General features: G+C 64.5%; 3 protein-coding genes across 3 annotated transcripts in view; 1 reads left to right on the plus strand and 2 right to left on the minus strand.

Moving 5' to 3' along the window:
• Positions 1–956: 956 nt before the first annotated feature.
• On the minus strand, positions 957–3,723 carry CHLRE_13g606800v5 (uncharacterized protein). The gene is made up of 7 exons (XM_001699095.2): positions 3,212–3,723; positions 2,955–3,030; positions 2,584–2,629; positions 2,225–2,400; positions 1,917–1,986; positions 1,568–1,642; positions 957–1,429 (listed from the first exon to the last, which is right to left on the minus strand). Exons 1-7 carry the CDS (start codon positions 3,609–3,611, stop codon positions 1,334–1,336), a joined length of 939 nt encoding a protein of 312 aa, XP_001699147.1. The 5' UTR covers positions 3,612–3,723; the 3' UTR covers positions 957–1,333.
• Positions 3,724–3,823: 100 nt separating this feature from the next.
• On the plus strand, positions 3,824–8,550 carry CHLRE_13g606850v5 (uncharacterized protein). Its single transcript, XM_043069893.1, has 3 exons — positions 3,824–4,127; positions 4,346–4,754; positions 4,978–8,550. Exons 1-3 carry the CDS (start codon positions 3,861–3,863, stop codon positions 6,855–6,857), a joined length of 2,556 nt encoding a protein of 851 aa, XP_042917868.1. The 5' UTR covers positions 3,824–3,860; the 3' UTR covers positions 6,858–8,550.
• A 167-nt stretch (positions 8,551–8,717) lies between these two features.
• The window catches only part of CHLRE_13g606900v5 (uncharacterized protein), a 3,406-nt gene continuing 648 nt past the window's right edge, over positions 8,718–11,475 (minus strand). The window contains exons 2-6 of the mRNA XM_043069894.1: positions 11,322–11,475; positions 10,833–11,106; positions 10,583–10,645; positions 10,299–10,352; positions 8,718–10,180 (exon numbers count right to left, since the gene is read on the minus strand). The exon at positions 11,322–11,475 is cut by the window's right edge and continues 165 nt beyond it. Coding sequence (XP_042917869.1) covers positions 9,882–10,180; positions 10,299–10,352; positions 10,583–10,645; positions 10,833–11,085 — 669 coding nt within the window. The 5' untranslated portion in view covers positions 11,086–11,106; positions 11,322–11,475 and the 3' untranslated portion in view covers positions 8,718–9,881. The remainder of the gene's footprint in view (positions 10,181–10,298; positions 10,353–10,582; positions 10,646–10,832; positions 11,107–11,321) is intronic.

The following is an 11,475-nucleotide window of genomic DNA, read 5'->3' on the forward strand; positions in this document are numbered from 1 at the left end:
CGAGAGGGCGTGACAAATTGTTTATCACGCCTTTGTTGTGTCAGTAATCGTTGACGCGTGACGTGCTCATCAGCAGATGCTGCTGGCCTCCCTGCCACAGTGCCACCGTCTGGCCTCCCTGCCTCCCTGCCGACCTGTCGCGCCATTATGCCGGCATGGCATTTCGCCGGCAGCAGGGGCTAACCGTGCCATGGTTGTGGGGGTTAGTTCGTGCCATGCAGCGGGATGAGGCTGTCGCCCGGCTATAAGGGCGCAGCGCCGGCCTGTACCGGCGCTGCTTTCTCGTTACTCCCAACTGTGCATAGGTTCACTCTTATGTGCACCAACAACGGATCGACGTCTGTAACGAACTCTGGTGGACAGCGCACTGGGTTCCGGAAGTCATCTGTTGGGGCGTCTTCGGGTTGCAGCCAAGTCTAGGCGCGCAGGCGCATAGCAACGTCACTCTAGCCCAAGCAACCACGTATCACCGTCAGCTGAGCTGCCAAACGGACGAGTTAGGCGAGGAGACAGCCGCCGGCTTCGCAAGTCTCGGATACCGGTTCTCGAGCGCGCTGCTCGGGCAGCCTGCGGAGGCGCCGGTCGGCCTATCCTGCAGCCACCAAGTAACGAGAAAGCAGCCGTCCCGTCCTATGAGCACCGCTACACCCAGCGGCCCCACGCTCTTCACCCTGAGTATTGTGTCGTAATACTGGAATTGCAGGGTGTTGTCCACCTTCAGCTTCTTGATGTAAACGTAGTCGCCAGCGTCACATTCAGGCGTGCCCTTGAGACGAGCTGCACATAGAAGCTACTCACCTGGATGCTGATGAGCTGTGTGGGGCTTTCGGGCGCGTTTGAGCCCCTCTCGCTATGGACTTGTGGACAGGCGGTCACACATGGTGACAGCCTCGGGACTGCAAGTATTCGTCCTCTCTGCTGTGGGGGGAAGTGGTGTGACCGGTGGCGGCGCCGTGCAAAGCCGGCAGAATGACACGACAGACCATCCGAAGTCAACTTGCGCTATCATGACAAGTCACGTCGCGCCCAAGAGATGCATCCGTGTCCCAAGCCCAGACATGTAGCACCGGGCGCTGCCTTTGCCTGACACCTGCCGTTCCTGCCCTTCCCGCCTTTCTGAGGCGCGCAACAGCCAGGCACCCCTGCTCACAGCTATGCTCAGATTCAGCCTGCATAAGCAACAGATTCATCACGTAGCGGGCAATGATGCCCTCCCGTTCGCGCGGCATGGCATAGTAAATTCCGGTTGCGGGTCGCGAAACGGGGCCTTTCCCACATTCAGGCAGCAGCTGCGCCTGGCCTACAGCGCCCGAGTCCCCGCCCCCAAAGCGCCTCAGTACGACGCCAGCAGCTTGGGGTCGCTGATGGTCTGCTGCCCGAATTCGTCCTGCCGGCTGACGGCATAGCACAGGTGCGTGGAGTGCAGCCACTGCACACCGCATGGGGCAGGCAGAAAAAGCGGTGTCAATAAGATGCCATTTCATCTTTGTGTTCATGCCTACAGCGCATGCCTGCGCGCGGCCCCCGTATGGCCCACTGCGCAACTCCAACTCCAAGCCTCACCCACCTGGTGCAAGTCGGCCAAGCGGTTGAAGCCGGCTGCTGTGCGCAGCCAGGACTCACGGCTGGCGGCCTCCTTGGACTGCAGGTGTGAACACGCGTGCGTGTGCATCAGGAAAAGACAAAGAGAACAGGTTCAGGCTGGGTGCGCATGCGCGTGATCGCGTGCGTACAGGCGATGTGGACAGTACCTGAGGCGCCGTACCTCGTGGGCTTGCCTGTCCCCAAACGAGTCAGCTAACCGGCGCCCAAAGGCAACTGCCGTTCAAGAGACGCCCGACCTGGCCCCGCCCGCCGGCCCGCCCTGGCCCTGGCCCTGGCCCTGCCGGCCCTGTCTGCCCACCCGGGGCTCTCACCCGGCGTATGTCCAGCACCTCGGGGTCGAATATGCCCACGTCACTGGCCGCCACGTACAGCAGCTCAAACCTAGGGGGGGGAAACGGGAGGAAGGGTACGGGGCATGAGGTCAGGTGACCATGGCGGGGGGGGGGGCGCGGGCGGTGAGGAGGAACGCAGACCGAGGGTTTCCAGCCGAGTTCCGACAGGGCCCAGAGCTGCCCGCCACCCATCGCAACGTACCACCCACTGCCGTCGCACCTTGGCACCTCGCCATGCGCACGCACCACCTCCCGTGTCCGCCACACTCACCCACGCAGCCACGCACCTGTGGGGGTCTGCGAACAGCTCCCTGCCCGCCAGGCCGTACATGGCGTGGAACAGCGAGGCGGTGCGCGGCATGTGGAAGTCGGACGTGACCACCGCCAGCCGCCGCCAGCCCGCTGGCAGCGCATGTATGGTGAGTGAGAAGTAGGCGTTGCCCACCGTGTCGTAGCTGCTGACCTGCGCGCATGACACAGCAGGGCGGGCGCTTAAGCATGGCGGGCAGGGCGCCGAGGCAACTGCGTGGGATGGCACGATGGCGCGAAGGCAGCCCCCGCCCGCCGCCAAGTTTGGCGCCCGACCTGGCTCCCGCACCTCCTACGCCGTACAGCTGGCGGCAAGGGAGTATGTCCCGACACGCACCTCCTTGAGCAGCAAGCTGGGGTCGGCCCCGCGGTCCTGCAGGTAGCTGTGTGTGTGTGTGTGTGTGTGTGTGTGTGTGTGTGTGTGTGTGTGTGTGTGTGTGTGTGTGTGTGTGCAAGGGCGGCCGCACTCCATTGCCTGTCAGCATCAGGACAGCGGTACAACGGAAGCCGCACCTTGCGCGCGGTGACCTCTCCCACAACCTGGCGAACAGCAGCCAGCCAGCTCAAGCCACAGGCCTACTAGTACAAGCGTCCCAGTCCCTGCAAGGCATCTGCCACCCGTACCGCCTGTGACCAGGCCGGCTTGCCCCCAGCCCTTCAGCACCTTCCCCGGTCCTCACTTTCCCCGGTCCTCACGCCGCCGCTCACCGCGCGCAGGCTGTGGACTCGTGTATGACAAAGCCGCGCTCATCCAGGAAGGGGCCCTTGTGCGGGGTGCCACCGCCTGCGCGCCCGAGCCCAAACACCCATTGGACATCATGGCCACGGCATTTGCTGAGCTGCTGCACGTACGGTAGGCCGCATGTGCCGGACATCCGGCGCAGCTAGCGCGTGCAACGCGCATACGAACGAGCTCCATCTGCAAAGCTGCAAGACCCTGGCACCACCCCCCGCCCGCCCCTCACCCAGTGATAGGATGGGCACAGGGCGCCGCTGCAGCCGCTGCAGCGACAGCGCCGTGTCGAGCCGGCGCTCCACCCAGGCCGGCACTGAGTCAGGCCCAGTCTGGCCACCTGCCAGCACGACGATAGCGTCCACAGTGCGGTGCGCCTCGGGCAGGTCTGTCTCCGAGCTGGGGGCGTGGGCGCTGGTTGGCACCTCTGGCGGGGAGTAGTGTAAGCCCCAAGCCACTCCAGGCAGAATGCGGGCCTTAGAGTCGCTTGGATGCTTGCTGCCATTCTTCGAGTCGTTGGTAGCGCTGCGTGCTGCTAGCAACGGCCTCGAGGCCCTGACTGATGGAATGCATACCGCAACACTCCGCGCCCGGAATGCCGCCCCGCGGGCGCAGAGCCTGCCTACTAACATGATGACCAAGCTCTCAAGTCCTAGGAATGCTCGGTAAGACTACTGCAATGGATGAGTGATGAAATTACGCGTATCCACTTATAGCTCAGCTCCTGTCTTTAATGTTGTTAAAGGTTTGTCTCTTATGTCACTTAGGTTGCTCGTTTGATAGTAATCGACGCTCGCGACGTTTTGGATTCCGATTGGCTGGAGTCGCTGCCCCAAGTGATAGGCCATCGAATGCACTGTAGCTGTTGAATAGCTATCATCATGCCGTTAACAGGCAAACGTGGTCGTGGGCCGGCGGGGGCCGGGGCGGCGCAAGACGATGCAGCGGCGGGCCCAGGGCCAGGAAGCTCAGCTGTAAATGGGGGAACATCGGGAAGCCTTGTAGCGCTGCATAGGTCTCGCATGTTTGACTGGAAACCTTCAGCGGTGGTCGCAATTGCACCATGCCCCGGCGCGCCGCTCTTTGCCGTCGGCTACGAGTGCGGGAGCCTGGAGCTTTGGGACATGCTGCAATTGGTTTGCACTCAGGTAGGTGTCGTCCGTAGCTGCGAAAGTCTGTGTCGGCGGGAATGGACGCCGCTAGGGCTGCGGCGAAGCTCCTTGCGACGATGTCAAACGGCTGAGTGAAAGCATGACGGCACATGAGCTCAAAAGTTTCATGTATTCAGCCAGGCCTCGGCACGACCTTGGCCCGCCGTCGCACTCCGGCCCTCAACAGCCCCACCCCAACCTCCCGCGCTCTGTAGACCGTGGCCGGCCCCTCCCTGGAGCTCACCTCTCTGGCCTGGGCTCGTGACAGCGTGTCCAACACCTGGCGCACCTTCGCCGCCTTTCTGGATGGCACCATTGCCGAGGTGCTGTGGCGCCAAGCCTCCGTTGCACACGCGCTGGACTCGTACGGCGGCGTGGTGTGGGCGCTGGCCGCCGCGCCCGTGGCCTGCGTGCGCCCCGGCTTTGCGCACGTGCTGGCGGCCGCGTGTGATGACGGCAGCGTGCGGCTGTTTGGCTGCGAAGGCGGCGAGCCGGGGCTGGTGGCGGAGCGGGTGTTGGCACGGCTGGAGGGGCGGCTGCTGTGCGCTGCCTGGCACGCGGGCGGCACGGCGCTGGCGGTGGCGGGCACCAGCGGCAACATCCACGTGCTGGACGCGATGTCGGGTGAGGCGGGCGGCAGGAGGGCTGGGAGGGGCGCGGAGAGAGAGGGAAGAGAACAGTGAGCAGAGCGTGGAAGCGGGTGGGCAGAGGTTTAAGGGCACGCGGTAGGAGGACCTCTGGTCCAGACCATTGATGCTGCTCTAAACACCGCCGTACACCCTCCCTGGCCTCCTTTCCACCCCTACCTCCACCTCCACCCCTCCACCCCACCACCTCTCCGCCACAGGCCGTGAGCAGCTGCGCATCACCGCCTCGCCCAGCGCCACGCGCGCCGTGACGGTGTGGCGCCTGCTGTCGCTGCCCGACGGCACGCTGGTCAGCGGCGACAGCGACGGCGCGGTGCAGATGTGGGACGGCCGCTTCGGCACGCAGCTGGCGCGATTCAACCAGCACCGCGCCGACGTGCTGGCGCTTGCGGCCACTGAGGACGGTTCGGCGGTGTTCGCGGCGGGCGTGGACTCGCGCGTGGCGCAGTTCGCACGCGTGGCCGGAGCTGCGCCCGGCCAGCCCGACGGCTGGGCCTACACGCACTACAAGCGGCCACACACGCACGACGTGCGCGCGCTGGCCCTGCTGGCCATGCCGGGTGTGGGGCGCGGCGAGCGGGCGGAGCGCGGCGAGCGCGGCGGCGGCGGCGGTGCCGGCAACGCGAACGCGGTGCTGCTGAGCGGCGGCGTGGATGCGCAGCTGATCGCGTACACGGCCCAGACCTTCCTGCAGGAGCATCCGCACCGGCTCAGCAAGTGCCCGCAGCGGCCCGCCTGTCAGGCCACCTCAGCGTGCGGCTCCGGCACAGCTGCGGGCATGGGTGCGGGCGGTGCGTCGGCGCACGCAGCGCGGCTGATGGTGGCGCAGCACGACATTATTGACGTGTGGCAGCTGGCGGAGGCGGCGGACGCGACAGCCAGCGTGTCTGCGGCAGTGGCAGCGGCGCGGCAGCACCAGAACGGGGCTGCGGGGCCGCGCGGCGGGTCAGGGGCGGGGGCGGGGGCCGCAGTGCTGCCGCCGCCGGGTCACGTGCACGAGGGCGAGCCGCTGGAGCTGCTGTCGGCGCCGCGGCACCTGGCCCGCATCCGGACAAAGGGCGCGCGGGTGGCGGCGGCGGCGATGTCGCCGTCGGGCGGCTTCGTAGCGGCGGCCACACCGGCGGGCGCGCGTGCGTACGTCATCGAGGGCGGCGCCGTCAGCCGGCTGCGCCTGGCGCCGGCGGCGGAGGAGGCGGCGGCCATCGCCGTCGCCGCCACGGACTCGCACGTGGTGCTGGCGCTGCCCGACGGCGGCCTGCTGGCCTGCTCGCTGCCCGACGGCACCGTCACGGCGCGGGCGCAGCCGCGCGCCGCCGGCCCCGCCGCCGCCGCCAGCGGCCCGCAGTGGACCGCGGACGACTGCGCCTGGCGTAACCACTGCCCGCCCGCGGCCAGCCTGGTGGCCTCGCCCGACGGGTCGCTCCTGGCGGCGGTGGGCTGCGCCGGCATCTCGCTGCACCGGCTGCCGGGTCTGGAGCCGCACGGCCGCATGCTCAAGTCCGAGGGCGGCCTGGCCTTCACCGCTGCAGCCTTCAGCCGCGACGGGCGCCTGCTGGCCGCCACCACCAGCTCCTGCGCGCTGCTGGTGTGGGACACCGCCGACTGCAAGCAGCTCGCCTGGTGCGGCGACAACGCCGACGCCGCCACCGCCGCCATCAGCCGCCTGCCGGGCGCGCCCACCGCCATCTCGTTCTGCCCCTCTCCCGCCGCCGCCGCCGCCACTACCACATCAGGCGCCGCCGCCGCCGCCTCTGCGGCCGGCCGGCCTTACCGTCTTGTGGTGAACGGCCCGGGCGGCCTGGTGCACTTCGACCTGGGCCGCCCCGTGGACGGCACATATCTGCCGGACGGGGCGGGCTCGCGGCGGCAGGCGCGCGGGCGGCTGCGGCCGGAGCAGCGACCGGCGGCGGAGGACCGGCCGGAGAGCCGCGGCGGCAATGGGCGCGTGATTCGCACGCTGCACCCGGCGGTGTGGGTGGGGCACCTGGGGGCGGCGGACCTGCTGCTGCTTGAGAAGCCGTGGGAGGAGGTGCTGGCGGATCTGCCGCCGCCGTTGCTGACGCACGTGTACGGCAGTTAGTGGGTTGGCTGGTTGGAGGACGTGGGGCGCTAGGTGCTGGTTTAGCTGTAGGTTGGCTAAGCGATTGAAGCGGGAGGAATGCTGTTTAGCGGGCGGGGGGGGGGGCTGAATGTGTGATTGTGGTTGTGGATGTGGGCGGGTGATGCGATGTGAATTAGATGCTGCCAATACGCCAGGAGTGTGACGGTATGTGAAAGACGATGGTTGCAGATCTGGCCGTTGTCTGTTGCATAGAAAGCTTGTCAGCTGCAGCGTGCGTAGTGCTGCCGGGCTGGATCACATGGTTGATGCGGGGCTGATATCGTTTGTTTGGGCCGCGAGGTTGGTGTAGAGGACCCATGGGAAGGGAATGTGCTGGCAACTGGCAATGCAGTAGCTGTCTGCATGCGTCCGGAGTGGTCTGGTGAGGAAGGTCTGGGCCGCTGAAGTTGGGGGGATCTGTCGTCGTCCCTGGGGGTCGCCGCACGGGGTCGCCGGGTTTCGGGAGCCCATCCTGGCGGAACTAGGTGTCAAACGCAGCACGACGTGGCTCAAATATGCCGTAACTGCACAAACAAGTATGGAAGGGTCCCTTTGCGCGTCCTGGCGTGGACCTGACCGCGCATGTCCCTGCATTCGACACGTGCGCACTGACATGGCAGGGCTCTCCAGCGCTGGTGCGCATGAATCTATATTTAACAAGGCTGCTGATGCACGCCGTTCATGCATCCCAAATTCCCACGGAAGGGAGCCGAACGTGGGGTGCGCTGGGTCGAGGGGATTTCCATGGGTAGGACCCCGCCGTCCCGCGCGTGACCTAAGTCTGCTCTGGTCTGCTGGACCACCGGTGGCACAGTGTGACAGCGCTCGTTAAGAGGAGTCGATCTGTCGATTGGAACCATTATGGAATAGAATGAGGGTGTAAACCCCGTAACGACAAGGTTTGGTCCGTGGAGGGTTCGGTCGTTCCCTCAAGGTGGGCCCCAGCCCCCGGGGCAGGGGTGCAGGGGCAAGACAACAGGGCGCAGACAGGCAGGAGAGGGAGGCCGAGTGCACGGCTAAGTGGTGCGCGAGCCGGATGCGAGTATGAGACAAACACAGCCGGACGCAGTGTGAGGAAGCGCCGCGGGTTGGAATGGGGAAAGCCGTGACTGAAGTCCGGGGTCAAGCTGCGTCGCGCGCCCTATGGACCGAGGGAGTTGCGCGAGAGGTTTGCTGGTGATGGCGTACGTTGGGCTCGTGATGGAACATGGCAAGGGGCAGGAAAGCGTAGTCCCGATGTGTGTGGTTCCCACCCGTGCCCACATAAATGCGTAGCAAGAAGGGACAAGGCATTGGTGCGTTGTTCGCGCGCTGTTACTGTACCGACGGTAGCTGGCAGGTTGTGTCGATGTTTTGCTGACGCGCATTCCTCACGCTCCGGGCGCCCGGCCAAGGCGATAGCACCACACAGACTCAATGCGACGCCACACCGCGCGGATAGCATAGCCGATGCGCACCTGCAGGCAGTCGACCGGCGTCCACGGATGAGCTGTGTAGACGAGCACTAGCGTAATGCAACGGCGTGCAGCAAAACAATGGCCGGGCGACAGTGTGACAAACAGGGGCAAGAACAAGGCGAAGCAAAGCAGAAGAGGGGCCCGAATGTGTACGACAATTGTGGCGGGCAGGCCGAATGCGGTGTACGTTGGGCTGGCTGTAAGCGACAAGCTGTGTTTTCAGTAGGCGGCGTAGCAAAGCAAGTTAGAAACGAGGAAGTTGGCAGGGGGATAGTGGAGGCTGGCATGGTGGCGCAACTGGCACGGTCTGCTGTAGCAGCTGCCAAGTCAGTGGGGTAGGCGCACGGCGTTGAGAGTCCGGGCTCAAGCGGGGGCACGAAGGCACGCGTGTCGTTCAAAAGCGAGGTGAGACAGCCTGGCACACACCCAGACCCAAGCACACGCACGGACAGACACGCACGCATACGCAAATACACACAGCCCCACAAAACCGCGCCGCCCACCCAAACACACGGATACGCACGGACACGCGCCCCGCCGGCCGAAAGGCCAGCCACCAAAGCAACCCGCCACTAGACAGACTCCGGCACCACCTACGTCCCAGACCACGTACGGCCGGACGAGGCAGGCATAGCCCCAAGCCCAACCTGACTGCATCACCTAGATTATGCCGCCATCGTTCGTCGACCCTCTATCTTCTCCGGCGTCCACAAGTATGTTCGCGCAGCATGTGACCGCCCTCTGGGCTTGTAGTAGCACTCCTGCTACACATCCACATACATTCAACGGTAACGCAGCCGTCATAAGGCTGCTGCTATTGTGCACCAAATCCTGTGCTCGCTCCCACTTGCAACCAAACGCCGACCGGCCGTGACATGCACGCCAGCGCCGCCTTTCTAGCGGCGCCACGCTCTCCTGCACCACGAGGTGTTGCCTGCTCCCTCCGCTCCGCATGCGGATGCCGCCGCTGGGCCCCGCGGTGCAGCCGCAGCCGCAGCCGGGCCAGTGCCGCCGCCACCACAAGTGCATCGCAAGGCTGCATGCCGTGCATTACCCAGCAGGATCTCCAAGAGCGCGTACCGCATACTCGCGAATTCCGCTACGTTGCACAACTCAAACGAAGGACGCACTGCAGTCAAGCACACATGCTAAGCGTGGTAGATAGACGCACTGCAGTCAAGCACACATGCTAAGCGTGGGAGATAGCCCTTCATCCTAACACCAAAACTATACCTGCTCGCGCTGCGCTGCGCAACTGGCGTTTCGCGTAGAAGCGCCCAGCTAGTGTACAGAACGTCATAACTTTACACTTCCATACACCACGCCGTCCTGCCAGCAATCTTTGTCCCGTCACGCCCCAGCTTCCACCCCAACCTCTGGTGCCGCTGCTGCAGTTGGTGAGCACCTTCATGTTAGATGCCAATACAGTTAGACACGGCTGCCCCTGACTGAGGCGCGTTTACCTCCTGCGCGACCACGCCACTTGGTTAGCCACCGAGGACTCACGCACTCAACCCTCGCCGCGGCTGTTCCGTGTCGCCTGCTGTTAAGTACGCTCCTGGCCAGGGGCCGGCCGGTGCACGTGGCGGCGCCGGCAGCTTCCCAACTGCTGATGTGGACGCCGGCGGCTTGCTGCTGCTGCTGAGCCGCTGTTGAGCACGTCCATTTCTGCAGCGCCCGCCTCAGGCACCACATTTGTCGATGGCAAGGCCGCCACCGCCTCACATGATAGCATGCTGCCGGACACAGGCTGCGACTGCGACTGTGAGGCCCGCTGTGAGGTGGAGGGCAGCCAGTCGTGCCACCATTTTGTGGTGGAGGCAGAAGGGAAGCCGCCCGATGTCACTGTCAGTAGAGACAGACGCACGCGTTTGGGGATGTTGGATCAAGGGAGCTAAAATGCAGCAGGGGGTAAATAACAGCCAAGTAATTGTGAAAACCCTCCAAATGTCAATGCACTCACGTTGATCCCGATCGTGAGGGCCATTGACGTCCTGGGCAAGCGGCAGCAGTTCGCCTGTCGAGAAAACCAAAACGCAATAGCACTGCAGAATCTCAGCTTCTAAGCGACTACATCCAATGTCAAGAGCCAACAACACGCGCACCCCCATTCTCCGCGCGTGGTCGTCCGTGGCGGTTTGAGATTCGCGCATGCCACTACGTTCATGCACCCCAGGACCCCCGTCACAGGAGCACCGGCATGGCGCAGAGGTGCACGCACTCCAATTGTTTGCGGACACATGTTACCTGGGTCCGCCACCCCGCCGCCTGGGACCGCCACGCCGTTGTGCTGCGCCGCCGCCGCGCGCTCTGCGGTGAAGCATGGCACGGTGTTAACACGGGGAAACCGGGAAGGGTTCCGGACGCCCACATCATCCCAGGCCCGACTGCCGCGGCACGACACTAGCTGCCCAAGCCAGGCCATATGACGCCACGCGGCCAGCATTGCCAAAGTTTCTGTAAGGTCATCCACACTAAACCCGGGAACCCTACTCACCTTGCGCCTTGGCGATATAGCTCGCGCAGGAAGTCCGTAGCCCAGCCTTTTGCAGGAGTGCGGCATCGGCGAATTGAAGGCCCAGAGCACTCCGGAAGCCCTCGCGTAGGAGCAGTCCCAAGTCGTCATCCGTGAATTCTGCCGCCAGCTCTGGATGCACGCCTATTTTCAGCAGGGCCTGTCGCAGGCGCCTATAGCAGCTCTCATCAAAGAGCTGCGGCCGTTGTTGCGTCTGCTGTTGCTGGTCGGCCATTCCTCCGTGCCCTGCACTTCCCTGTGACACACGCTTTATGGCTGTTCTGAGAACAAACTTCCGATCGCGGGGTCGGGATGGGGGCGAAAAACAACTTGTTAATCAACTCATCAAGTTGTTATTGCGTGCGCACCCAATTCCCCCGACACCCCCGATGGACAGCGAACAACTTTGAGCAAACATAGGGCTTTTCGGAAGGGAGAACGGTGGCCAGTCCACGCTGTTTGCGTCCTCACCCCCCTAGCTTCCCGCAGCGCGCGCTTCACCGTTTGACCACCGTTCTCCCTTCCGAAAAGCCCTATGTTTGCTCAAAGTTGTTCGCTGTCCATCGGGGGTGTCGGGGGGATTGGGTGCGCACGCAATAACAACTTGATGAGTTGATTAACAAGT

Source organism: Chlamydomonas reinhardtii, chromosome 13 (genome assembly GCF_000002595.2).
Source record: "Chlamydomonas reinhardtii strain CC-503 cw92 mt+ chromosome 13, whole genome shotgun sequence".
NCBI lineage: Eukaryota > Viridiplantae > Chlorophyta > Chlorophyceae > Chlamydomonadales > Chlamydomonadaceae > Chlamydomonas > Chlamydomonas reinhardtii.

Coding starts and splice junctions, on each gene's coding strand:
- CHLRE_13g606800v5 (XM_001699095.2), bottom strand. CDS start 3,611: ATGTTAGTAGGCAGGCTCTGCGCCCGCGGGGCGGCATTCCGGGCGCGG. Junction 1,643..1,916: donor AGGTGCTGGACATACGCCGG/GTGAGAGCCCCG, acceptor TCACACCTGCAG/TCCAAGGAGGCCGCCAGCCG. Junction 1,430..1,567: donor GCTTGGCCGACTTGCACCAG/GTGGGTGAGGCT, acceptor TGCGGTGTGCAG/TGGCTGCACTCCACGCACCT.
- CHLRE_13g606850v5 (XM_043069893.1), top strand. CDS start 3,861: ATGCCGTTAACAGGCAAACGTGGTCGTGGGCCGGCGGGGGCCGGGGCG. Junction 4,128..4,345: donor TGCAATTGGTTTGCACTCAG/GTAGGTGTCGTC, acceptor CGCGCTCTGTAG/ACCGTGGCCGGCCCCTCCCT. Junction 4,755..4,977: donor CGTGCTGGACGCGATGTCGG/GTGAGGCGGGCG, acceptor TCTCCGCCACAG/GCCGTGAGCAGCTGCGCATC.